Raw genomic sequence first — 26,751 nt, 5'->3', positions numbered from 1 at the left:
ATGAGTTGTCAACATAATATATAACAATACAATATATACGGTATGATTTTACCTCAAAATCCAACAATTTGACAAAATGATGACTGCAAATCCATGTTTCTCTGCCTGGAGTCGAGCTGTTTCTGTGATTGCAGTGATCCATTTGCTTTTTTTCCCTGTTGCGTTCTGCAGTTTTTAAATATATACCTCAGGTTTTGTGTCAAAGCTATTTGTACAGTCAATCACAAAGCTCTTTTCCATTTTGGATGTGTTTTGTGTGTTTTTCGCGACATTCACGCTGAAAACCAATGCAGCCGCTCAGTCTTTTGCCACTCAGTGAGCGTGACCGCAGTCGTAACGGTCGACAGTGACGTCACGTGCATACCCTCTATACTTAAATGCGTGCTAGACATTACTTCCGTTGTCAGAGTGCGATCAGACCTCACTAAGCGAATGCTGAACGCAGTTGGACATAGTGGTGTATTAGAGGTAAAAAATTATATAAATACTGTTCGGTTTCTTGCACAAACCGATCGTTTCATGTCTTAGGACATCAATGTGTCGTCACGAGCCGCAGGATTTAATTTGGATTTGTCTATGCATATTTTTTGACTCTTATAAATTGTGTTACCATTCACTCGCATTGACAGACGGCAACGGTTCGAGTTAAAAATCATCATTTGTGTTCTACTGAAGAAACAAAGTCACCTGTAAGGCTGAACACCGTTACTGACAATCCTCATTTTGGCTGCGTGAGATTCTCCAGCTTTGTTGTTTTGAGCAACCGAAGCGAGCTGTTAAAGCTCCGCCCTCTTTTGGAAAGCTTTCCAGGAGCAGCAGCTCATTTGCATTTAAAGGGACACACACAAAAATGACGTGTTTTAGCTCACACCCAAATAGGGGCAAATTTGACAATCTATAACAAATGATCTGTGGGGTATTTTGAGCTGAAACATTCTGGGGACACCTTAGACATATATTACATCTTGTGAAAAGGGGCATATAGGCAGGCCCGGATTAAGAACACATTGGGCCCTGGGGCTATAGCAACACCAAGGGCCCCCTTTCATCTGATTACCATGCCACAGTGTCTTGTACCACGAGATTTTTTTTTAAATTGTTATTATTTTTATATTTTTACAAATCTCATTTTATCAAATCATTTTATATAAGCACAAGCACACTAAATATTCCATGCTATTTAACATATTAAAAACAAATGCATTAACTCCAGATATGAACTCAAACAAACAGGTTGCCAAAAGCAGCAAAAACATTTGTCATACTTCAGTCATACTTCCTCAATGATTACTTTACCATGAATGCTTTAAAGAGATAGTTCACCCAAAAATGAAAATTGTCATTACTTACATGTTACATGTTGGTAACCAGACAGTTGACGGCACCCATTGACTTCCATAGTAGGAAAAAGTCAGTGGGTGCCATCAACTGTCTGGTTACCAACCTTCTTTAAAATATCTTCTTTTGTGTTTAACACAAAAAAGAAACTCATACATGTTTGGAACATCATGAGGGTGAGTAAGTGTTTTTTGGGTGAACTATCACTATAAATAGGGTCTTACTATTAAATAGTCTTTTTTCTAACTTTAACAGAGCAGAAATCCTTAATGATTTCATTAAAATCCATGGTTCTAACAATTTGCATTGCATCTCAGTGCAACTCATGCATTCAGATGGAGATTTGTCCATCTGGTTTTCTATCTTGCATTTTATCTCAAAATGATAGATGTTATTTTAAAAATATAGAAATTAGCGGAAATAAGTTACTGCAGCCTCTTATTTACATGAAGTAGAGCTGATTAATATTTTTAATGTGCATGATACATATTTTAAAATTGTATTGCATATATTGCTGACACAATAATTATTTCCTCTGATTAACACAAAATAAACTATTTTGAAGAATGTGGGTAACCAAACAGTTGATGGTCCCCAGTGATTTCCACATTATACATTTTTTTCCTACTATTGAAATTAATGGGGACCAGCAACTGTTAGGTTACCCACATTCTTCAAAATATTTTCTTTTGTGTTCAACAGAAGAAAGAAACTCATTCAGGTTCAAAACAACTTGAAAGTGAGTATGTGATGACAGGATTTTAATTTTTGGGTGAACTATCCCTTTAAGGACAAGGGTCCACATACTAACTATTAGGATGCTGTCACTTTAAGACCTGCACGCGCTCGATTTTCTCAACTCACTTGAGACATAACCAACTGTGTTTATGTAAACCTTTTGTGTATTTGACAGTATTATAGCGCAATCAGACGCGAAAGATGAAGTCCATAGTCAGGTGCTGTTTGACAGGCTTAAGTGTGTGTGCACGCTTCGGGTGTATAGGGTCAGAAAAAGCGCATCTCAGAACAGCACACGAACGACATGTTTAACTGGCAGGGCTTTAAAGCACATGCAAATAAAGAACTTTTGTGATTGCGAATAAGTGCAGTGTCCCGTGAGTAACTCTACCGCTGTGTTAACATGTGATGTGAATGTGTCGAGGTCGAGTTGTACGGATGGAGGCACCAGCAGAACTGCAACTGATGGAATGTGCTTCAAAGGCAGATAGTGGAGACAAATCACACGACATTGGTGTTCGTCAAAAAACAGTAGGAAAGTTAATTCGGGATTTCTACACGGATGATGATGATGAGAGAAAAACACTGACATTCTGAATTCAAACGGCAATAAAATCAATCGACTCGTCCCTGTAAATGTTGAAAACACCTTACGTTTTCATGAGAAACAATTACCATCCGAATAGGGCTTAACTCGTTATAAGAATAATAACTTGCTGCAGCTGCTATCTCACCTTCTTCAGCATGTAAAGCACGCAGATCGGCGACGGTGTCGGTGGGTGAAGATAATTGTGAGCTGCCGCTGCACGCGGGGTCTTACTGGCTCGGATGTTTTATGTGAACCGAAGTAGTTAGTTAGTTTTGGAATTTTTGCTGTAAGACTAGCATCCCTTTTCTCCCTTTTAAGCTTATTTTTCCTTTTTTGCGCACCACTATCACTTTTTTTTTTTTTTTTTATCATTTTGAACACCAGCGAGGCTGAACAAGCAATAAAAGCCAGTTTCCCATTTTCTAGTCTACATGCAATAGCATAACACAAAGAGGCGTTTCCCGAAGTCATGGCGCAAATTGTAAAGTGATTTTGATTGGACGGTGATTTATCAGTCAGGCACATTTTCCAATCATTTTTTCTTGTTATTTTATTAGACACAAATCAACCACTTGTCAATCTCATTTCTTCCAGCCAATCACGGGCCCCCTCTATCCGCGGGCCCTGGGGTTTCAGCCCCACCTAGCCCTTATGTTAATCCGGCCCTGCATATAGGTCCCCTTTAATTAATGCATACTTGCTGAATAAAAGTAAAAAGCTATTATTTTTTAACAGTATTTCAGTAAACTTAAATGTAAAATTATTTTCACTTACAATTAACCATTTAACATTCTTTCAGTCTTTTTTTACATTATAATGTACAAACACTCTTTTATGATGTTTTAACAAATGCAAGTGGCTTCATGATATTGTATGTATTATGTTAAAGATAGCCCTGTGAACATGCATTCTGTCCCAGTTAAGCGCTAACCACTACTGTTTGACCTCTCTGCAACAAAAGCCACAAGTCTGATACATCCTGTGGTAAAGTGGCCTTAGAAGTGTGAAGGTGCGGAGTGTGAGAGCAAAAGCAGTTAAAACATTCTCGTCATTTCATTTTGTTAAGCTTCCTCCTCTACAACTGGTGTAAAGGGACTCTTCATGATGTATTTGTGGTGAGCTTTTCATAAAAAGGAATATGGAATATCTTATGCATGTAATAGCAGGCGTCAAAAATGAGTAAATGCACAAAAATAGATTTGCTGTTTATTGTCATTGGGAACGATGGAGCAGGAATGAGATTTTACAATCTCTGCACACCTGCAGTAAAGGGTGTGTCACGACTTCTTACAGTGACGAAGAATTGCTGAGTTAATATTTACAGTTACCCAAAGGACTATGACCTTGGTCCTTGGGAAAATACTATAGAAGTTTCACATTTAAGGAACGACGACCTTAACATAAGGCAAGGTTTTCTCTGAAATATTCAATGAATATTCTTTATTTATATTGACTGAGATAATAAATATCTATTGCACTATGGCAATGAGGAAGGAACTTGATGAATAAGTTTGTACATGTTTTTTTTTGTAGGTGACAATGACATCGTCCAGGAGAACATGGATGTTCTCCTCAATGCGTTCTACGAGTAAGTAGAGTTTAAATCAAACATAATATTCTTCATTTTTATTAATATGTATGATATGAGCAGTATAAGGTGCTCCAGATCACTATATTCTCGCATTACAAGGTCAAGAATTTTTTCATTTCATTTTCATTTCTCTCTTTGACTACTATAGGTAGACCGTCATCGGATGAAAGGGAAAATCCTTTCAGGAGGAGATTATTTTCTTCTTTCAGAGGTGATCGACGTGAACGTGAGTCGCTCAGTTTGCACACCTTTCTTTACCTAGCCAAATGTTCTCTGCTTTGTAAATAGACGGCAAGGCTAAAAGAGAAGCGTACAGATGAACTAAGACACGTATAAGCTCTAGCACAAAGTTCAGCTGTCTGTCTTGGCCTACAGAAAGATCTCAAGGACTAGAAGACGGTGTCTCTGACATAGATAAGAGGCGAAGTTTCTCAGATGGAGGGCTTGAGACCAACAAAAGTAAGACTTTGACCTTTTGCATTTGTTTGACTTTTTGTTTTGTCTCGTCAGTTTGGTTTAGTAAAGGGGTCTGTCTAGTCTACTTCTGATATGTGCAATTAATCTGTTTTTAGAACCGATGTTCATTAAAGCTTATGGACCTGCCAATGCATAAAGCACTTGTGGTCAATATATAGTACATAAAATTATGTTAACTCCTAAGTAAATAATGAGGGGAAGGAAAAACATGCTTCTAAGAATATTCTTGTGGATTACTATACCAAAGTATAAACCTAAGTGAACCCAGCAGATAAGACAACACAATTATTATTAACTTTATTTAAGGTAAAAGACTCCCTGAAAGGAAAATCTCTTTTACAACAGACACCCGGGCAAGAAGGCAGCAAATGTCATTTCAATGTCATTATGTCACAGCAGTGTTGCCCAAAAGTACCTTAAATGTAAAAATAATCCTCCTCATGAAATATATATTGATATTTCATAAGGACAAAGAAAAGAATAAACTAATGTTGAATGTATATAGTCAGTATTTTTATAAGCCACAGATTCATATCCAACATCTAAGAAAAAAAGAAGAAAAAACACACACTGTACATTTATACACTTAAAAGAACTGTATAATGAACCTAACTGCAATCAAGAGCAGAGAAAAGAAGCAACTCCTACTTAAAGATGAGTCACCGAGTCGGTTTTAAAAGTTTTGAAAGTTTGAATCTTCAGTGGAAATTCGGTTCGTTCGGACAGTTGATTTCAATAGTTGCTTGAGTTCCTCTGTAGATTTTACACAGACGTGGAGACCTTGCGGTTAAACTGGTAACTGGTTAAGTTAAACTATTTATCACTTTGTTTTCGATCACGTTTGAAAAATGTACCTTTTTTACTTCTCCTTTACAGTCGAGTGATTCACGAACGCCTTTCGAATCGGTTCGAATGAACATCCGTTTATATAAAAGAACAATTGAATCGCAATTCGCGAATCAGCAGCGACCATACACGCTGCTGACTGCGCGCCCCACATTCACTTCTCGTTAGTACCGTGATCTTACGCCGTCTGTGGGAAAGACTGCCGTGAGATCACGACATAACTATCACTTTTCTCAAAGGGATTCGAACATGAACGGAATTACTGTATCTAATGTCAAAAGAAGAGGAACGAAGTGTAAACACCGAAGTAAGTTAAATCATATAGCCTATGCTTTAGTGATTCTGTATAATGCAACTTATAAGAATTGTTTAAATGTTTATGCTCTTTTAAATGCAGCTAATGTGCTGATACTGATAGAATAGAATGTTATAATATTATTGACTCCTTTTTCTATATTTTTATCCCCTTTTTTCTTAGTTTAAGTTGTTGTGTAAGACTATCTATCTATCTATCTATCTATCTATCTATCTATCTATCTATCTATCTATCTATCTATCTATCTATCTGACTTTGCGTTAGAAGCAAAACGTGTTAGTTTTGTCAGTTAGGTTTATCAGGTGCTGGTATGACTGGTTGAATAGTTGCTGTCACTATATTAAATTGATGTTTTACTGTTAACTAGCTGTCATGTGGAACGTTAAATGACAATAAAGCAGGTTTAGCGAGACTCTTTGTGGTTTTTGGTGATATAATTTGAGGAACTTAAGAAAACATTCATGTGGGAAAGTGACATTTGTTGAAATTATTTACACTGCAGCTCTGAAAACTAACATCTTTGGCTAAAAAAACTGAATAAGCAAATGCTGTTTGCTATCAGTGCATTTCTGGGTACATTTCTGAGCTTTCCTGAACAATTTTGTTTGATTACAATTGATTAATTGTTGTGTTTTCCTCAGGTGTCTTTCTTCCAGGTGAAGATCAATCAGACATGGGAGCCATGAAGAGGTTCAGTACCTTATTTTCGTCCTTCCGTGGGAAAATCAACAAAGACAGTGAGGAAATGTTATTTAAGTATTGCTTTATAATCTTTACAAACACATATCTAGCTACTAAAGAATCTCTTAAGCTCCTTTTTTTAATCTAAATTCAGTGGAATCATACACTATGTATGTCTTAACTGCCACATGAACGCACAACAAACTTTGTTATCTTTATCTGTGGTCATTGGCTTTATATTGCATATAAAAGTAGTTAACCTTGTCAAAACATTTCACTATGACTCATTCTCCGGTCTTGTAGTGTAAGTAGGGCAAATTGCCTAAAAGTCTTTCGAACAGAAGTTTTGACTTGATTTGCTTGTAACGTGTTCATTTAAAATTCATTTATGAAGTCAGTCAGAGCACACAATTTGCATCTGTTCTTTAGTGCACTTCTTGTCTTTTCATTTACGAGCAGCGGTTATTGTTCTGCTGTGTATAGAAAGGCACATTGAGGGTTTCTATGGTGAGGCAAGTCAAGCTAGAACAAGACTTAGTGGACTCCTATGGTATTTCTGTCAGCTTTGTTTGCTCTGCGTTGGGGGAGGCTGCCAAAAAGCAGGCTCAAAAGGAAATGTTAAGGAAATTCACAGAAGAGCTCCATCTTTCTCATCACTAATTTGTTTGTACTTGTTCATGGTTCAGCGTTTCAAGTGCTGTTTCTGAAAAGCCACATTTTTTAGATCGTTCAAAAATCAAACATTTATAAACAGTTGGGCTTTTTCCTCTGTGTTGACATGAAAACAGCCTCGGTAAATATATATTACGGAAGCTAAGGTGCATGTGTTTTTGTAGGAACTGGCAAGGAACCGGATCTACCTGCTAGCACAGAGCTCTCTCCCGTGGAAGAAAAGGCAAAGGAGCAGCGCTATGCTAGCGGGCAATTTTTCTTTGAATATCTGGTGGTGGTTCGGCCTAAGAAGAACAAAGATGGGATATATGAGCCACAGATCATCTATCAGTTCCCTAAGGTGACACAGACAAACCATGTGCTCTGCATGCAGACACATGTATATAATGCCTATTTACACTTCAGCTGTGAAAACGAACATCTTTGGCTAAGCAACCGTGATTAGTTAGGAACTTTTCTGAGCTTACTTACTCTTCAGTACTTTCGAAGCATTGTAATAGCATCTATTTCCATTCAATAACAATTCATTACATTTTGATGCTTTTATTACATTTATTGTACTGTTAATTACATTATTTAGAGACATATAAATGAAGAATGCTACAACAGATCACGATTCACATTCCCAGCTAACAGAGAACGTTCTCAGAACTTTGGTTAACGTTCTGGCAAGGTTTTCTCAAAGTTATGAACAAACATTCTTTCAGTAACATTAATAGAACGTTCCTTCAAAGTTATGTGGTCATTAAAGGGTTAGTTCACCCAAAAATGAAATTAATTACTCACCCTCATGTCGTTCCAAACCCGTAAGACCTTCGTTCATCTTCGGAACACATATTAAGATATTTTTGATGAAATCCGAGAGCTTTCTGACCCCTCCATAGACAGCAATTTAATTTAAATACCACTTTACATTGTAGACACAGTGCAGAGCTTCCAGGTTGTATGTCAGAACGCCGGCTCAGTATTGGTCGGCTCCTGCGTCAGCATCACAGGCATGCATCGTGCTGCTCACGTGTACAGCGTCGGCCAATAATGAGCAGGCGTTCTGACGTAGAACCTGGAAGCGCTGCACTGTCTACACTGTAAATAGCATAGGAGACTGACAGGGAAGAGAAGAAATTGTTGAATAAAATCTTTATTTTTGTTTTGTTTTTGTGCACAAAAAGTATAATTTACTAATTTTCTGGGCCTTGAAAGTGGTAATTAAAGGTGCAATGTGTAAATTTTAGGAGGATCTATTGACAGAAATGCAATATAATATACATACCTACGTTTTCAGTAGTGTATAAAGACCTTACATAATGACCCGTTATGTTTTTATTACCTTAGAACGAGCCAATTTCTATCTACATACACCGCGGGTCCCCTTACATGTTAAGTCGCCATTTTGCGCCGGCATGTTTCTACAGCAGCCCTAAATGGACAAACTTCTCTACAGAGCGCATTTGCTTGCCTGGCTACTCTCTGCTGTCTCAGACGACATTTTTGTCCTGTGTTGGCCACTGTAGCTTCTCTATATTGCAATTTGCAACCTCACCGCTAAATGCTGCTAAAATTTACACATTGCACCTTTAAATTGCTATCTATGGAGGAGTCAGAAAGCTCTCGGATTTCATCAAAAAATATCTTAATTTGTGTTCAAAGATGAACGAAGGTCTTACGGGTGTGGAACGACATGAGGGTGAGTACTTAATGACAGAATTTTTTGCGCAAACTAACCCTTTAATAATGTTAGCACAAAAAAATTATTTATATATAACCAGAAACAAAACAAACGTTTATAAAACATTTTAAAAACTGGATGTTTTTATCATTTTAAGAAATAACATTTCATAACCTAATTGGAATGTCAGAAAAATGTTCTTAGAACATATACTTGTTAGCTGGGCTATTAGGGGCCGTTCACACACGCTTTTGCATTGATTTACTATGTAAACATGCCCTAGCAACAGCAAAAACGCATTCTGTGTGAATGGCCCCTTAGGGTTTCATTAGAAGTTCTCTTGTGTCCCCAGGTGAAAAAAAAGTACACTTCTATAATGTACTTAAAGTGCTCTATTTTCGTGCACTAATTTTGTACTTAATATACTAAAAATTCTTCTTTAGTACTTCTTAAGATCGTCTTAAGAACATCTAAGTGTACTCAACTGTGCTATTTTGAGACAGCATGAAATATGAACTTAAATGTTCTTTTATTATTATTTATATTTAGATACTACTTATAGTACATTTGAACCCATAGTGTACTACAAGTGGTAGCTAAATAAATTTTTTAAATACAGAGATAGTTTATTAAAAGCATATTTTAGTTCATATTCATGGCGTCTCAAAATAGCACAATTGAGTACACTTAGATGTTCTTAAGACGATCTTAAGTGCTAAAAAAGAATTTTTAGTGTATTAAGTACAAAATTAGTGCACGAAAATAGGTATATTATAGAAGTGTACTTTTTTTCACCTGGGTCTTCAGGTGTATTTGAAGATTGTGAAGTTGAAGTTGGAGTTTTCATAAGGATTTATTGTTTAATTTTTTTTTGAGTGTGAATCAAACCATCAATTAAATCATGTTAAAATGTATATCATTTTATTATTTAATATGGGACTAGTTCTTATAAAGGTAAAAAAATATGTATAGCGAAAAATTATAGTGTCATACCCAGCACAATATAAGCAGATTTTGTATTAAGTAAAATTGCATTATGGGATTTTTATATCAGAAAAATCCCTTATATATGTATCATTATTTAATCTAGGCCTATCTCTTATAAAAAATAAAATATGACCTATTATATTATAGTGAAAAATGATCATGGAGACACTGCCATTAGGCATTACAATAGATAACCTTTTTTTTTACTGCAGCCAAAGATTAAATGACAGCTTCAGGGTTGAAATGTGTGAAAATAATATGTTTATATAGCTCATTCATTGTCATTGTGATATTAATCAGACATGGAAAATCCCTGCGTTTTCTGTCTCTGATGCATATTAATTTAGTCTTTTTCACTTTGTAATGAGCACAGAAGGATGGAATGGTGCGATTTCAGAAGGAGGAGGAAGAGAAGACGTTAAAGGCGCTCACACTCTTTTGCTTTCCGGAGGGTGTTAACTGGGCGCCCTTAACAGAATGTCCCAGGTACTGTGACCTCACACATTATTTCTCCCAGCATGCCCTGTGGAGGCAGAAACTGCATTTTTCATTTTCTCTCTTTTTCTATTTCACAGTGAAACATTCTCTTTCGTGCTTACAGATGTTGATGGGTCGAGGAAGAATGGATACTGTAGAAGGCTGCTGGTAAGTGTTGTCTGGACTCATTAATGATACTTCCTCTTATTTTTGCTCATACTTAAAGTTAGTGCTTTAACCAAGTGTTAAACCCTGCTTAACATCCCGCTAACATCCACCCACATCACTCTACCAACATAGCAACAGGGAAAGCACCACGTACATTTTCTTCAAAAAAATCTTTTTTTTTTTTTGTAATGCATGAAAATACAAACAAACAAGGTCAAGAACATTCATATGCACGTTAAGTGTGTGCTCACTTCTCTTGTTGTTGGTCTTTTCTTGTTTAGCCTGATGGGAAGGGTGCTCGTCTGCCTGAGGCCTACTGTATCATCAGTAATGTAGCCTGTTTTGGACTCTTTTCCAAGGTAAAACAGCATAATTTACTGCACAGTCAATGTAAATGTCTTTGTACTTCATTGTTTTGATCTGTATTTGAGAAATTTGCCCTTTGTTGTATTAATTCAGAGTGTGAAAATGTGTTGTCTGACGCGTTGAGCTGTCCATTGAGCGTTATGCTTCAGTTGTTGGAGAATGTTTTGTTTGTTTAAACTGAACTTTGTGCAGGTACTTTTTTTTCGGTGAATGCTCTCTCATGACTGGAAACGAGTTTGTTTGTTCAGGACAAACATCAAAGACAAGCTAATGTGATCTTAAAAAAAATGGACATGTTCAAAATTTGGGTGTTTGTAAAGTATTTATTGCTTATACTTCAATAATATATGGTGTTTTTAAATATATTTGATCAAAAATATTCTAAAACAGTAATATTGTGAAGTATTATTACAATATAATATTATTGTTTTCTATTTGAATATATTTTAAAATGTAATTTATTCCTGTGATGCAAAGCTGAATTTTCAGCATCATTTGTCCAGTCTTCAGTGTCACATGATCTTTCAGAAATTAAATTCTAATATGATGTTTTTGTGCTCAATAAATGTAAAAATATATATTTTCTTATTATTATCAGTTGAAAACAGTTTGCGCTGCATCTTTTTGTGAAACAGAAATCCTTTTTTAACATTATAAACGTCTTTACTGTCACTTTTAATGTTTAATATATTTTTACTGACAACAAAAAAATCTTTCTGACCCCAAACCTATGAAGATTAGTGTACATTTCCATTTTTCACCCGTTATTTTCAATGAAAACTGACTTCTCTCAGTGATGAGATTTTATTTTTTTGTCTTTTTATTGAATCCTTCATTGTTTAATCTGTCTGCTTAATATTTCAGATCTTTGATGAGGTGGAGCAACGCAGAAAGATCTCCATGGCGATGATTTACCCATTTATGCAGAGTCTGAGGGAGGCGGCTTTTCCTGCCCCTGGACACACTGTTAATATCAAAAGCTTTATTCCAGATAGAGGCACTGAGGTAAGAACCAGAGATAAAACTACAATTTGTCTGAATGGCTTGTCAGTCTTAAGGAAGCCTTTATAGTCATGCCCATCATGCATGTGTCCTATGGGATGTTCTTGTATAGAAAAATAGCTGGACAGAGAGGCATCCTTGCGTATAGTCATCTCGGTCATTATTTTTATTCTAATATATTCTAATATAATACTAAAAAAGTGGAAATTCCATCTGGCTGATACTAGGGTTAGAGTGACTCCTTATAGAATGGTGCAGGGATGACGTACTTTTGTAGGCCAAAACCCAGAAACGAGTTAGCATTTTTAGCATTCCCCGTTCTGTCGTCCTGAGGAAAAGGTTTTTTGAATGGGTTTTTGGTTAAATGCTTGAAATAAGGTCTGTGGTGAACACAAGCTCAAGATATTTTCACGTTTATTCTAAGACATGATCATACAATCACCTTGTGATTTTTTTTAAAGCTTTTATGTGTCTTGAAAAAGGCGGTTGCTGACAAGTGGCTGAATGGAACTACAGAGATTGTCAGGGACATTAAAGGGTTAGTTCACCTAAAAATGAAAATTCTGTCATTAATTACTCACACTCATGTTGTTTCACACCCGTAAGACCTTCGTTCATCTTCGGAACACAAATTAAGATATTTTTGATCAAATCCGATGGCTCAGTGAGGCCTGCATAGATAATTAACACTTTCAGATGCCCAGAAAGCTACTAAAGACATATTTAAAACAGTTCATGTGACTACAGTGGTTCAACCTTAATGTTGTGAAGCGACAAGAATACTTTTTGTGTGCCAAAAAAAGCAAAATAACGACTTTATTCAACAATATCTAGTGATGGGCGATTTCAAAACACTGCTTCATGAAGCTTCGAAGCTTTACGAATCTTTTGTGTCGAATCAGTGGTTCGGAGCGTGTATCAAACTGCCAAAGTCATGCGATTTCAGTAAACGAGGCTTCGTTACATCATAAGTGTTTCTAAATTTCAATGGTTCACCACTGGGGGGCGTGATTTTGGCAGTTTGATAAACGCTTCGAACCACTGATTCAACAAAAGATTCGTAAAGCTTTGAAGCTTCATGAAGCAGTGTTTTGAAATCGCCCATCGCTAGATATTGTTGATTATTTTGTTTTTTGCCGCACAAAAATATTCTTGTCACTTCGTAACATTAGGGTTGAACCACTGTAGTCACATGAACTGTTTTAAATATGTCTTTAGTAGCTTTCTGGGCAATGAAAGTGTTAATTAACTTGCTGGCAATGGAGGCCTCACTGAGCCATCGGATTTCTCAATTTGTTTTCAGAAGATGAACGAAGGTCTTGCGGGTTTGGAATGACATAAGGGTGAGTCATTAATGACAGAATTGTCATTTATGGTGAACTTACCCTTTAAACATCATCAGCCGAACAGGAAAACTCATCTACTCACTAGTCTGCTCTATTGTACATGAACACCATTTTTTGGCACACTGTTAGTCCTGAAATTGTTGACTGAATAATGACGAGATATGACGTATGGAGGCAGTGTTAGGCAACCAGCAGCTGCTACACTTTCCATTTCCACTGTACTTACAGCAGATGAGTCAACAGCAAAAGCTAAAAACTGGTATTTGTCAATCATTTCCAAGCAAAAAGAAAAAAAGGAAGAGGAAATTAAATGAGGGTGTAAAATTGTGCAAGATAATAAAAGTTGGTTTTCCGTGTTTTTTTCCCAGTAATTATAAACCATAGAACGTTAATTACAGTACATTAAAGGAGGAGTAAAGTAGTACACCTCTAATTCCAAACAAGCAGACAGGCAGGCAGAGACATGCTGTCCACAAACACACATGTCCTCAGCTCTGTCAAAGCAGCAGGAAATTGAAGTAAGTGAAGTAATAGCTCAGGGGAAAGGGTCAAAGATAAGCTCATGCAGGTATGCCCTTATGCTTTGTACAAACTTGACTTGGTTCTGCTTGAAAATCTCCTCCAGCACATTTTCTATGTAACATTCCATTCTATACGCCCTATCTATCTATCCGTCCGTCCGTCTATGATGGGCAAGCTACTTTGAAATTAACTTGAAAATGAAAAATTTGAAAAGGTAGTTAGATTCATTAAAGCAAGGTCATTTAAATTAACATCAGATATATATTAGACTATGATTGAAAAAAAAAATCAACATTGTATTTAGCAAAGCACAAAACCAAACAACATCAAACGTGAACAGTTTACACTAAATACAACTAATAAAACTAAAGAACAAACTCAATTTATGTAACTGTATTGGAAACATAGTGACAAAAACATTATTTAGCAATGATTCAAATGAAAGTTCATTGGAGTAAACCATCAGAACAAATACATTTGCTAAAGACAAATCCGATTCTTATTGCCTCGGTTCACTCTGTAAGACAAAGTCACAAATACAATGTGACAAAAACACTTAATTTAGTAGGATGACTACTTTTAGTTATCCCTCAACACTGTTTTTATGATAAAATATCTATTCCTTTAACAAAAAATTGAAGAAACACACACCTTTTGGAGGTGCAAAGAATATAACTGCACACTCACTTAAAAGTTTACTTTTGAAGTCAAGTCAAGTCCCCAACTAAAGCCCGAAACACACCAACCCGACTGTCGGCCATCTGGCAGTTTTTTGTTCATCGGCCGACTCAAGTTTTCTCAGTGTGTTCCGCACTGTCGGCTGAAGTTGGTCCTCGTCGGCTTTTTTCGGCCAATTCGACATGTTGAATCGCCGTCGGAGCTCGTCGGTCAGTCGGGCCATCTGATCATTCTGATTGGCTGTTCAGCTACTGCCACCTGTTGGTACGGAAAGACATTTCTTCTTACACAGGCCGTCGGTTGTCGAGCGTCGGTTTGGTGTGTCAGGGCAACTTTGGACCCAGACGCTGCCGACGTGAGCCAACCCCGCAGTCTGCTTTCGTCGCCACTCATTTGTTGGCATCGGCTTGGTGTGTTACAGGATTAAACAAGCCAGAGGCAACAGTGGCAAGGAACCAAAACTCCCAACAGGAGTTTCAGAATGGAGGAAAAAAACCTTGGGAGAAACCGGGGGCCAGTTCTCCTCTGGCCAATGAACAAACACTATATGATTGTGAGTCAGGCAGCATAACAAGTCAGATTTGGATTGGAGTCAGTCTCAGAGCATTCAAAATATTTAATCCAGTTCCATGTGGTTGAAGATCAGATTCATCACGCCGGTATGGAGACGGGTTTTGCCACTGGCCCTCATGTCACAGGGGATTGGCACGATCTCTGCTAACACTTCAGGGCTGTGATGCGGTTGTGTCTAGGTGCAGGGCCTCCATCTGATCTAGGGGCCAGTTGTTCAAAAGTAATCTGATAGGATTTCGGCTGTTGGATTAGATCAAATCTTGAAAATGGGTTGTTCAAAAGGAAAAAGGATTCTGAAATCAGATCACAAAATTAAATCTTGGTTTTGATCTGGATAAAATCATCAGTCTGTGTTGTTCAAAACTTTCTTGTAAGATTGGGATACCTTTGATCCAAAACATCTGGATTAAACTGATCCCATCAGAAGGGTGGATTTCAGAAACAAAAATCTAATAAAACTTTAAAACTGGTCAAAAAATACAACATTTTTATCATGTAATATACATACACACACATTTTTTTATTTTGCTCTTGATTAGTTTAACTGTTAAAGTAATAAATTAGAAGTAGACATTAGGCTACATACTTTCGGTAACCTACTGTAAAATAAAAAAGAGATTTTGGTGCCATAAAATAATAAGAGATTTGGTAATCTAAAAAAGTGTTTTTCGATTTTGCTTTGAAAAACCAGCACAAAAGTAAAATGGATTACCTGATCCTGGATAGCAAAACATGAGATTTCCAATTTCAGATCATTCTGATTAAACTTTTTGAACAACTGGCCCCTGGATACGGCCCAGATCCGACTGACCGCAGCAACCTCAGGATAAGGATGAGGCAGGGTGAGACATCAGGGGCCAGTTGTTCAAAAAGTTTAATCTGGGTCAGAATGATCTGGATTTGGAAATCCCATGTTTTGCTATCCAGGATCAGGTAATCCATTTTACTTTTGTGCTGGTTTTTCAAAGAAAAATTGGATTGGATCACCATGATCCAGATACACACTTTTCCAGATTACCAAATCTGGATTACCAGTGCTCTACGGAGCCCCTAAAGGGACATGATGATAGAAAGAATATGGGTTTTGAATTAAATATAATATTTTTGTTGGATATTTACAGCTGTTTGGGGATTGTTTTATGGCACCAAAATCTTTTTTACTTTACAGTAGGTTACCAAAAGGCTAAATATGTAGGCTAATGTCTACTTCTAATTTATTTAACAGTTAAACTAATCAAGAGCAAAATAAAAAAATGTGTATGTATAAAGTTTTATCACATTTTTGCTCCTGAAATCCACCCTTCTGATGGGATCAGTATAATCCAGATCAAAGGTATCCCAATCTTACAAAAAAGTTTTGAACAACACAAACTGATGATTTGATCCAGACCAAAACCAAGATTGGATTTTGTGATCTAATCTGATTCCAGAATCCTTTTCTCCTTTTGAACAACCCATTTTCAAGATTTTATCCAATCCGATAGCCGAAATCTGATCAGATCACGTTTGAACAACTGGCCCCAGGTGTTATAGGAAGTGTTCCCTGTTCCGGTTGACCTAATTTATGCAGCCTATCAATCATTTAACTGATCTGAATAATAGAAATTGATTGTGTTATGTGTATGCCAGGTTAAAGAGATGTGTTTTAGTCTAGATTTAAATTGAAAAATATACTTTTAAGTGAGTGTGCAGTTATATTCTTTATTTGTAACAAAATTTTTCTCTCTCTATAGATCATCAGTTTGACTCGTCCGACAGACTCCTGGCTGGAGCATGTAGATTTCCGCACGTTGTTCACATGCCTGTCAGATGATGAGGTGCTCAAGGTCTTTGCTGCTATTGTACTTGAGCGGAGGATCATCTTCATCGCTGAGGAGCTTGGGTACTAAAACAAACATTCATGCACACACACAAGTTTTAGATATTGCTTTTATGTGTATAACATTGATCAAACCCTTACGATCTGTCTGCAGGACATTGTCTCAGGTCATCCACGCAGTGGCTGTTCTCCTGTATCCATTCATCTGGCAGCACACGCTCATTTCCATCGTTCCCGAGATCCTAATCGACGTCATCATGGCCCCCACGCCATATCTGCTGGGTGTCCAGAAACGCCTCGCAGATCAGGTCATTGACCAGACTGAGGTGAGTGACCAGACTCCTGACACTGTTAAAACATTACAAGCCATTTGCATTTCAAACCCTGCAAGCTGACATCTGAATTCATCTACTCACCCAGCTGCTTGTTGTTGACTTGTCAGAAGACAGGAAGGAGACGTTTATCAAGTGTGTAAGTTCATGTGTACATTATAGAGGGCATCTGTTATTTTGTTGCCATGAAAAGTGACTGATGAATATAGTGTGGGTGACTGTGGTTGAAATGTTTCTCCAAACAGATGGGAGATGAGGACACAATATTACCTCACAAACTCAAAGAGGAAATCAAGCAGGCCCTCAGTGCCAAAAATGAGAAATCAAGTAAGCAACTTTTCTGTATCCTACTTTATATTTAGTGGAGTCTGTTTAGGCAAGCGTTTTTTTTCCTCCCTCATTGCTCATACGTCACCATGAAATCAAAACTGACTATTCTTATTTTAATGGAATATTGCATTATTTATTATAAATTATCTATCCGTGCACATCATTATTCATGTGCCCTCATAATCTTTAATCTAAATATATACCTCCTCCCTCTTGCAGCGACATCTCTTTTCTTCCCTGATAATGTGTTTACTGGCATGAGGGCGGGACAACTTGTCACTCACATGACATCACAGCAATAGCAAACCATCCAATTACCGATGGACAGAATCAAGTCCTGCCCAGCATTTTTTTCTTGTTTGAGAAGCTGTTTCCTTTGGATAGACTCAATGAACTAATGAGCACCAGTGTTGCCAAGTCTGCGTTTTTTCCGCAGAATTGTGCTACTTTATCACTGTTGCCGTGTGTTGTAGCGACCCCAAATAACATGATATTTAGCCCCTGGAATGCGAATTTTACCAAGGGAACCCAGCCAAAAAGTGGATTTTACCCCTCAGAATGTGATTTTTACCCCCGAAACGTGATTGGGCTAGTTTTGAGTAGCAATTGGTTTGGTTTTGTTGTGAAAACCTGGCAACCCTGATTTCAGTGTGGATGGTGGCGTATAAAATTGTCCTGCATTGTTTGTGCTATGGACATGAATGATCAAATCTTGCCAAATACATTATGGTCTAAGGTGTGTTGCCAGATCTTGCTAGAAAACCCAGCACTCGAGTCTAAAAAAAAAGCCCCAAATAAGCCACTTACCACAGCAAAGCAAGCCTAAATTATCCCAAATAAGCCTAAAACGCAAGTGATTTTGTTATGAAAAATGAGACAAAATGTTTATTAGAAATTTCCAGACACGCTGTAATCGCTAACATTACTTTTGAAAATAGCGGACACCAAACGGTTAAAACTTATATTCTTATTGAAACTTATATACTTATTGTTTCATATTCACACAGCCGCAAGATGCCAGATTGTTGCTATATGGTTATCCCTATGTAAATCACCACATATAATCCACTCAGAACAATGTATAAATTAGTTTATTTTTCTCACAAGGTTATTTAAAACTAATAACCCATGTATTTGTATTACATCAGGTCTTGAGGATTTAAACCGGGTGGTCCCAGAAGCTTTCCTGCCGTTCTTTATCAAGACTGTCGGCCACTTCTCTAAACACATTGTGCGGAATGGCCAAGACAAGAAGGGCGAGTTCCAGCAAACACATTTCTGTAAAGCTATAGAATCCAAGAGCATGAGACGATTTGTAAAAAAGTTTGTACAGACGCAGATGTTCGACCTCTTCATTCAGGAAATGGAACAGAGACCCGCCTCTCAGGACGGCACAGGTGAGACGCGCACCCTTTGGCTTACTGTTATTAGCAGTGATCAGAAAATTTGTAGTTTGACATGCATGACATGTTATTGATAGTTTTTTTTATAATTATAATACTTTTTATGACCTATTAATTGAGAGGCCAGGAATATTTGTCACTGCGAGTAGAGCTGCACGATTCTGGGTAAACTGAGAATTGCAGAGATCTTGATTCTCCCACGATTCTGAACAGACAACTAAACAAAATACCATGTAATCTGAATGAATTATTAAATAAAACGGTTCAATGAATGATTCAATGACTCACTCATAAATACTTTACTTGTTTCATTACTGGATGAATCAGCATTTTTTGAACGAATCTCTTGAATGAATCATTCAGTGACAAATACATTTTTAACAGTCACTTGTCGCCACCTACTTGTGGAACTATGTAATCGATACAATCATTATTTGAAGTGCTAAGTTACTTTCAGAAGGTGATTTGCTTTATCTTGATCACTTCCGTAGACATCAGTGTTTATATCCGAACTATAAACTTTTATCCCAGTACTTCTGTGATAATATGAATATTTGTAACAGAAATAACGATGGTGTGTGGTTGAAAAGACTGTTTGTGAAGCTGTTTTATACTTGTGTCATACATGTATGGTCAAACACAGATTTGAATATTCCGGTGTATTCAAGGTTTTACTGTATCCAAGGTTGAATAGACAGCCAAATCGTTGGCATTTTAGGAATGAGATAGCGTGGGTGTTTGAATCGAGATCGCAATCTTTTAACGTTTAATCGTACAGCTCTAACTGCGAGTCTATTTGAATGAACTGTGGAGGCAATAAGATGAAAAAGGTGATTTTTGCATGAGAAGAGGATGATTCCAATAAAAAAATGATCCTGAATAGTAATAAAATATATATCTTGATAGTTAATATTTTTCTCTTTCTTCCAGGGTTTTTTGACAGAAAGATTGCTGAATACCAGAAAAAGATGAAAGAGAAAGCCAAGAAACACTAGTGGAAGCATTCACCAAAAATGTGGTTGTAAATCTTGTGTGAAATCAGTTAAACTGTAGATAGAAGGAATGTAGATAGAATTAAAATGTCAGATTATTTTTTTTTATTTATGTTCTCATGTGTTCAGTTTGTCAGAGTTTTACTGCTGTTTGTCATTAGTGTTGGGTGTCAGGGGTAATTGTTTTGTAATAAGCTGCTGTATTTAATGTATGTAAGGCTTCAGCTAGAAACGTTTTGACCAGAAGGTTTAATGTTACAGAAACTGAGCCAGTAGAAACATGCTGAATTGAAAAACATACCTTCCTAAATACATTTTAAATGAAAACAACACAGATTCAGTCTGATATGAAATTAAATAAAACATTTCATCTCCATATAGATCATCACAAATTACTGTAAAAGCACTGAAAGATGTCAAAATATGCAATGTGTTTATTCTAAAATTAAAAGGAAAAAACTTTAAAGTGATTATTTTGCATAATTTAGATTTCTGATCAAGTAACTAGGCAAAATATGTATACATGCCAATAGTCTCCCTCAATATTTTCAAAATATTGCATAAAAGCATGGCAAGAAAATGTATTATAGAAACTTTTCTTCAACATGAAAAGTATCTGGGAATATTCAGATTTGTGACCTCCATTGAATGTCGACTGCAGTGTTCGATGTCAGACGCAAGGTGGCAGAGTGTCTCAAATGGTGCCAGCCAGTAGAGGAGAGTGCTCTCCATGCTGCATGTGCTCTCTGTCTTCATAGCGAGAATAATCGTAGAGATGGTTACTCTGAAGTACAGGCTGAACCCACAGAGTGATTTTCTGGTCAAAAAAGAGGTTTGTTCAAACAGGTGCAAAACTGAACAACTATAAATAGACAAAAATATACAGAATTTTACATGTAACATACAGTGTGTGTGTGTGTGTATATATAATCTGTATGAGAAGGTGACTTTAAAAAAAAGACTTATAAACTGGTGAACCACCATAGTAAATGATCATACCTGGAAATCACGTATGTATGTGAGGAAAAAGCAGATGAAGGAGAATGCCAGAGACCACTCGGCTGCAGCACTGACCTGATGCGGTATAAAACCCTAAAATAATACAGTACAGTTTATATTTACATCTACACATATCCATTAGCAATGCCGCAGAGCTGCAGTTTCAGGCCAGCAGCTACCAGCTGTTTGAGAAAAGCGAATATGTGATGTTAAAGCACATGGGTGCCACTTGCTGACACATTATCTCTCAAATTGCATAATTAAATTTTTCTGCATTTTTAATTTTTTATATATATATATATATATATATATATATATATATATATATATGCCTGATCGGTGTATATCCTCTGTTGTACAGTGTATAATTTTGGCAAATGTAGGCCATTTGCATGCAGAAAAAATTGCATATACACTGCCCTCCAAAAGTTTGGAAACGCCATAGAAAAGTGGGGTTTTGGACAATATTGGCATGAATCCTTTTTAATTTGTGATAATTTTGCACTGATAAGGGACAACACAAACTACGAAAACATATTTTATTACATAAACAGTTTAAACATAGAAAAAACTTAAATTTTCAATTCATCAAAATATCCAGCATTAGCAGCTATCTGACCTAAACTGGGTTCTAATTGGTTCATTGTATTCTAAACTTAATTGGCAATCAATTGTTGAAGCTATTAAGGTGTGCTGACCCAAAAATCTTTTACAAACCTGGGCCAAGTTTAAACCAGTAACCAGGCATCACAGCTGGCTAAAGGCCATGTCTGACTTTGATATATTTATATTGCCATTATTATGTAATCAAAATGAAAATTATTATTGCTGGTCTTCAATGATAATGTCAAGTTACTTTAATGTATTTGCACCAAAAAGTGATAAGGATTTATGCTGATATTGTCCAAAACCACACTTTGCCAGGGGTGTTTCCAAACTTTTGGAGGGCAGTGTAGGTGCATTATGCATATGGGTAGTATATTTGAAATATTAAAAGCATTTCAGATCAAGCAGATTATCTGTCTTACTCTCTCTCCTGGCCGCCAATGTAACTTATTAGCGACATCCACACCAGGCAGGTCATCATACATTAACACAGAGGATATGAAAACTGGCACAGATTCAGTCAAGGAAGCAAAACAGGTATAAGAGTACTGTCGCTATAATGAATATAGAGAATCATTACAGTTTGAGACTATTTTAAAGACTGCACATGTACTGAGAAAAAGGATACGTGTAATTATGCTAACGAGCGTCCACATTCCCACAGCCATACGTGCCCATAGAATATCTCTGCCGTGGAAACGCGGCTGCATGCGGTATGACATGCCGGTCTGAACCAGGATATACAAAGTCCCAGGGCCGAAGGACAGCCCTGCCCCCAAAAGGTGGATGGACATCATATCTGTTTTCTGAAAGAATAGAAAAACATTACGCTAACTGTTTCAGAGAAAAGATATTAAACAGGCAGATCTTAGAATGAAAGTGTGCGTGTCACCTGGAAGTTGGCCACAACACACATCCCTACAGTGCTGAAGATGCCCATCAGGAGGCCTGTGAAGTTCAGCAGCTGTAAGCCCGACTCAGAGGCCGAAATCAAAGCCTGAACTTGTTTATATCGAACATACATGGTGCCCAACCCTGCAAACACACAAATGGGTGAGCAGGAATGATGTAGTCCTCCATGCTGTATCCACGCTGACTTTTACAAAGCATGTGTGTAATGAATGCAACATCTGCCTTTATAAATTCTAGTTCATTTGTATCCGACTCAACATATAATTGAGCTGTTAATATGTCAAAGATGCTTGAGGCAATATTTAAAAGTTTTAGGTGTAGCATTTTCTGAATAAATTAGTAAAAACCAAAAAGTATCTCTGCTCTCTTTACATTGGACTACTATGCAGTTGTAGCTTAATGTTTAGAGAATCAGACTTGTAACCCAAGGTTGTGGGTTCAAGTCTCTGTACAGACAGAAAATGTAGGTGGAGGGAGTGAATGATGTGCATCCTCTCCTCAGTGTGTTTACCTGTGTGTAGCTTGACATTTAACGTTAAAGGGTTAGTTCACCCAAAAATGAAAATTATGTCATTTATTACTTACCCTCATGCCATTCTACACCCGTAAAACCTTCGGAACACAAATTAAAATATATTATTTGAAATCTGATGGCTCCGTGAGGCCTCCATCGGAAACAATGACATTTCCTCTCTCAAGATCCATAAAGGTACTAAAAACATATTTAAATCGGTTCATGTGAGTACAGTGGTTCAATATTAATATTATAAAGCGACGAGAATATTTTTGGTGTGCCAAAAAACAAAATAAAGACTTATTTAGTGATGGCCGATTTCAAAACACTGAATAATGAATCAGTGTATCGAATCATGATTCAGATCGCGTGTCAAACTGCCAACGGCTGAAATCACGTGACTTTGGCGCTCCGAACAGCAGATTCGATACACTGATTCATTTGTGCTCCGAATCGTACTGAAGCAGTGTTTTGAAATCGGCCATCACTAAATATGTCGTTACTGTGTTTTTTTGGCGCTCCAAAAATATTCTCGTCGCTTTATAATATTAATATTGAACCACTGTACTCACATGAACCGATTTAAATATGTTTTAGTACCTTTATGGATCTTGAGAGAGGAAGTGTCATTGCTCCCTATGAAGGCCTCACGGAGCTATCGGATTTCAACTAACGTTAAAATATCTTCATTTGTATTCCGAAGATTAATGAAGGTCTTACGGGTGTGGAACGGCATGAGGGTAAGTAATAAATGACAGAATTTTCATTTTTGGGTGAACTATCCCTTTAAAACATGGCAGAATGCTAGAAGATCTGACGAGCCATGACTGATGAAATATTACATAATATATCTGGTCAAATATTGTACTGAAAACATCAATAACGGCTGTCAAGTTGTCAGTGCTGGTAAATCATGCATTAAATTCGTTTGTCGTGGATTACCCCTTACTTAATTTATACATTTGGCAGATGCTTTTATCCAAAGTGAAAGTACATTCAAAGCATACATTTATCGATATGTGTGGTAGGGGTGGGCGTATCGATATGAAGTATCGATAGTATCGATACTCAAATAAAAATATCGATACTAAGGTGTTTTTTTTTTTTTAACTAGTGATTTTGTTTAACAATAAATGTAATGCATACAATATGCATTGAATTGGACAAATAACATATGTTAGCGAATAAATGTGTTGTAGAACTATTTTCCTGCTCATCTGAACACACAAATGCTGCAAGTCAGAACCAATCAATCACAGAAAGCGTTCGCTCACTGCAGACACTACATTCAAACGGCTGCGTGCATTTAATATTGTAAGAAACCACTGATGCTTTTGGGAAACGCAGCCCAGAAGAACAATGCTCAACAGTAGACAGAACAACATAATATGTTTGAGTTATTTCACAACAAACAAAATTAAATAGTAGCCTACATAGTTTTTGCAATAACATTTATTTAAATTGAACATTTGAAATTCGTATTGATGTTCTGTTCTGTAACTACACTGTCAGAATACAAAGTTTGCATTTTATGGGTGCAACAGCCTGTCACTGGCAGTCCCTTATGAAACTGAACCATTACTACAGGCACCATAGTTCAGCTAAGCCTATAGTATTTGTAGATTTCCATGGTTACCACTACAAATAAACATTTTAACCATGTGTAAACAAAAATATAATCTAATAAATAGCAATTAAGGCATATTGAATGTTAAAATACCTTTCAAATATAATGTTAAGTGGGTACCGTTACCCATTTTACTAATAGTAATTCAATAATTTAAGGACTTAAATTTTTAATAATTTAATAACTTATATTCAGACTAGAGGTATAGTATCGGTATTGATATCAGCGATTTTGGCCTTGAAAGTATCGGTATCGTATTTAAAACAAAATAAGTGGTATTGCCCATCCCTAATGTGTGGGAAGCGAACCCACAACCTTTTTTGCTCCTACACTTCAGCTACAGGAACATTATTAAAAGTTACAAAAAATAAAAAACAACAACAACAATTTAACTTATTATTGAACAAAAACCCCTCAAATTGAAGCAAAAATCCAAAACTCTAGAGGAAAACATGCACAGCATTACCTAAGAAAGCTGAGATTGACAGCATGAAGCCAAACACACAGCGTTCAGGAACCTCAGTGCCCGTGTCACTACAAACAAAATGATTAATGCACAGTATGACAGATATTATTAAGTAAGATTTTGAATTCGTCAACTAAATCTGGAAGAAAAAAAGGGTTGTTTCACAGAATGTCTCTGATTTATAGCCACCGAACTCTTAAAAATTATATTGTACTATAAAGTGCATGATTTTTCACCTTATACATTCCATAATTTGAACTATTTGAAAATAAAACATTAAATAACTGAAATTAGTAAATAATACATTAAAAGGCTGTTATTGTAATTCATTCAATAAAGTTGCTCTCCATAAAATGTTTCTCACTCTGCAGTTTTAAAGTCTTAAATGATGCATGACTCCCCATGGACATCTGGTACAAATAACACTGTAAAAGCAGTAATCTTTCAGGACCTTACCTTATGTATGGAACGAGCAGGTCGGCATGGCCCAACACGACCGCTGTGGCATAAGAGATGAGGAACGTAGCAGATGACCAGATAACCAGAGCCACCGGGAGAGCACACAGCCCCCGCTGAAACCACCACATACTGCCCTCACATAGGGCCGGTCAGAAGAAATTCACTTACTGAGGTTACCAACATGAAGAAGAATCACTAACACATAAAACATGGAGCTTAAATGTCAAGCTACACACACAGGTAAACACACTGAGGAGAGGATGCACATCAAAACTGAACAAAAGCAACGCTATTATTTCCTCATGCAGACACCAAAATCAGGGGACGACAGGTCAACTGAGGCTCAGCATTAACAAAGGAAAAGGAGATGAACATCATCTGGTGAAGCTGGATTAGTTACACAGAAATTAATGTGCACAAACACAGAAACATTTGTTAGTAGTTCAGAGGTGGTTAGAGTGGGTTAGTGCCTCTGAAGTCTTGCACCGTGAATGCTCGGGTGTGTTTTTGTGAGATGCTCTCCCTAAAGTCCTGTGACCAAAGTCAGCTGACACTCATTCAGCGTGATTTCACTTTCTGCGCTCAGAGAAGTGAAAACTCACATGTGTCCTCTGCACACGGTCGCCTCTGAAGGCCAATATGTTAGCCATTCTGGATATAGCATATATACACTGGTGGTTTAAAGTTTGGAATAATTAAGATTTTTTTAAGGTTTTTTAAAAAGAAGTCTCTTATGCTCAACAAGGCCTAACTTGTTTGATGAAAACTACAGTAAAAACAGTAATATTGTGAAATGTTTCAGGTTTGTTCAGGGTAATTATATCAACAGTTTTATTGTATTGTAGAGTAAGTGCGGGGATTTTATTTGGGTTAAAAGGCCTCCACTTGGAAAGAGCCACTGCGATCAGAAAGGCCACACAAAACACTGTTAGGCTGGTTAGGGTTTGTATGGCAAGCCGTTTTAGCTTAAAATGTTCCCAGTGTTACTCGTCGTAATTGCATTTTTACAAGTAAAGGCCTGTACACACCGGGACGAATATTGTGCACAATTATCGCCGACATTTAACGCCTTGTGACTAAACAAAGGGCGCAAATGTGAGTGTGCACACCGACACAAAAAACGGCAGGTGTAAAAAGCGTCATTTTTAAAGGTGCCCTAGAATTAAAAATTGAATTTATATTGGCATAGTTAAATAACAAGAGTTCAGTACATGGAAAAGACATACAGTGAGTTTCAAACTCCATTGTTTCCTCCTTCT

The 26,751-nt window shown here is 36.9% G+C and overlaps 2 protein-coding genes across 4 annotated transcripts in view; one reads left to right on the top strand and one right to left on the bottom strand.

The window, feature by feature from the left end:
* The window catches only part of dennd2da (DENN/MADD domain containing 2Da), a 24,976-nt gene extending 4,597 nt beyond the window's left edge, over positions 1–20,379 (top strand). Inside the window, exons 2-16 of one of the 3 annotated variants that reach the window (XM_048211341.1) lie at positions 4,199–4,253; positions 4,405–4,482; positions 4,632–4,715; positions 6,537–6,632; positions 7,413–7,588; positions 10,275–10,387; positions 10,477–10,546; positions 10,828–10,905; positions 11,777–11,917; positions 16,767–16,915; positions 17,007–17,178; positions 17,273–17,323; positions 17,430–17,511; positions 18,663–18,911; positions 19,848–20,379. In XM_048211341.1, the coding sequence (XP_048067298.1) occupies positions 4,205–4,253; positions 4,405–4,482; positions 4,632–4,715; positions 6,537–6,632; positions 7,413–7,588; positions 10,275–10,387; positions 10,477–10,546; positions 10,828–10,905; positions 11,777–11,917; positions 16,767–16,915; positions 17,007–17,178; positions 17,273–17,323; positions 17,430–17,511; positions 18,663–18,911; positions 19,848–19,912 (1,653 nt within the window). In that variant the 5' untranslated portion in view covers positions 4,199–4,204 and the 3' untranslated portion in view covers positions 19,913–20,379. Of the gene's footprint in view, positions 1–4,198; positions 4,254–4,404; positions 4,483–4,631; positions 4,716–5,680; positions 5,887–6,536; positions 6,633–7,412; positions 7,589–10,274; positions 10,388–10,476; positions 10,547–10,827; positions 10,906–11,776; positions 11,918–16,766; positions 16,916–17,006; positions 17,179–17,272; positions 17,324–17,429; positions 17,512–18,662; positions 18,912–19,847 lie in introns of those variants that run through there. The other 2 variants (XM_048211343.1, XM_048211342.1) reach the window with 2 other exon arrangements.
* On the bottom strand, positions 20,324–26,751 carry LOC125280645 (DNA damage-regulated autophagy modulator protein 2). The gene is made up of 7 exons (XM_048211346.1): positions 25,490–26,751; positions 25,034–25,101; positions 22,407–22,549; positions 22,143–22,320; positions 21,937–22,019; positions 20,909–21,001; positions 20,324–20,726 (listed from the first exon to the last, which is right to left on the bottom strand). Exons 1-7 carry the CDS (start codon positions 25,618–25,620, stop codon positions 20,604–20,606), a joined length of 819 nt encoding a protein of 272 aa, XP_048067303.1. The 5' UTR covers positions 25,621–26,751; the 3' UTR covers positions 20,324–20,603.

Source organism: Megalobrama amblycephala, linkage group LG12 (genome assembly GCF_018812025.1).
Source record: "Megalobrama amblycephala isolate DHTTF-2021 linkage group LG12, ASM1881202v1, whole genome shotgun sequence".
Classification (NCBI taxonomy): Eukaryota; Metazoa; Chordata; class Actinopteri; order Cypriniformes; family Xenocyprididae; genus Megalobrama; species Megalobrama amblycephala.
This window is presented reverse-complemented; position numbering and strand designations above follow the sequence as displayed.

Excerpts from the sequence above, each read along its gene's own strand:
- LOC125280645 (XM_048211346.1), bottom strand. The coding sequence starts at position 25,620 with ATGTGGTGGTTTCAGCGGGGGCTGTGTGCTCTCCCGGTGGCTCTGGTT. Across the intron at positions 22,020-22,142 it reads GCTCGTTAGCATAATTACAC|TTTTCATATCCTCTGTGTTA; the intron begins GTATCCTTTTTC and ends AATCTGTGCCAG. Across the intron at positions 20,727-20,908 it reads CATACATACGTGATTTCCAG|AAAATCACTCTGTGGGTTCA; the intron begins GTATGATCATTT and ends TTTTTTGACCAG.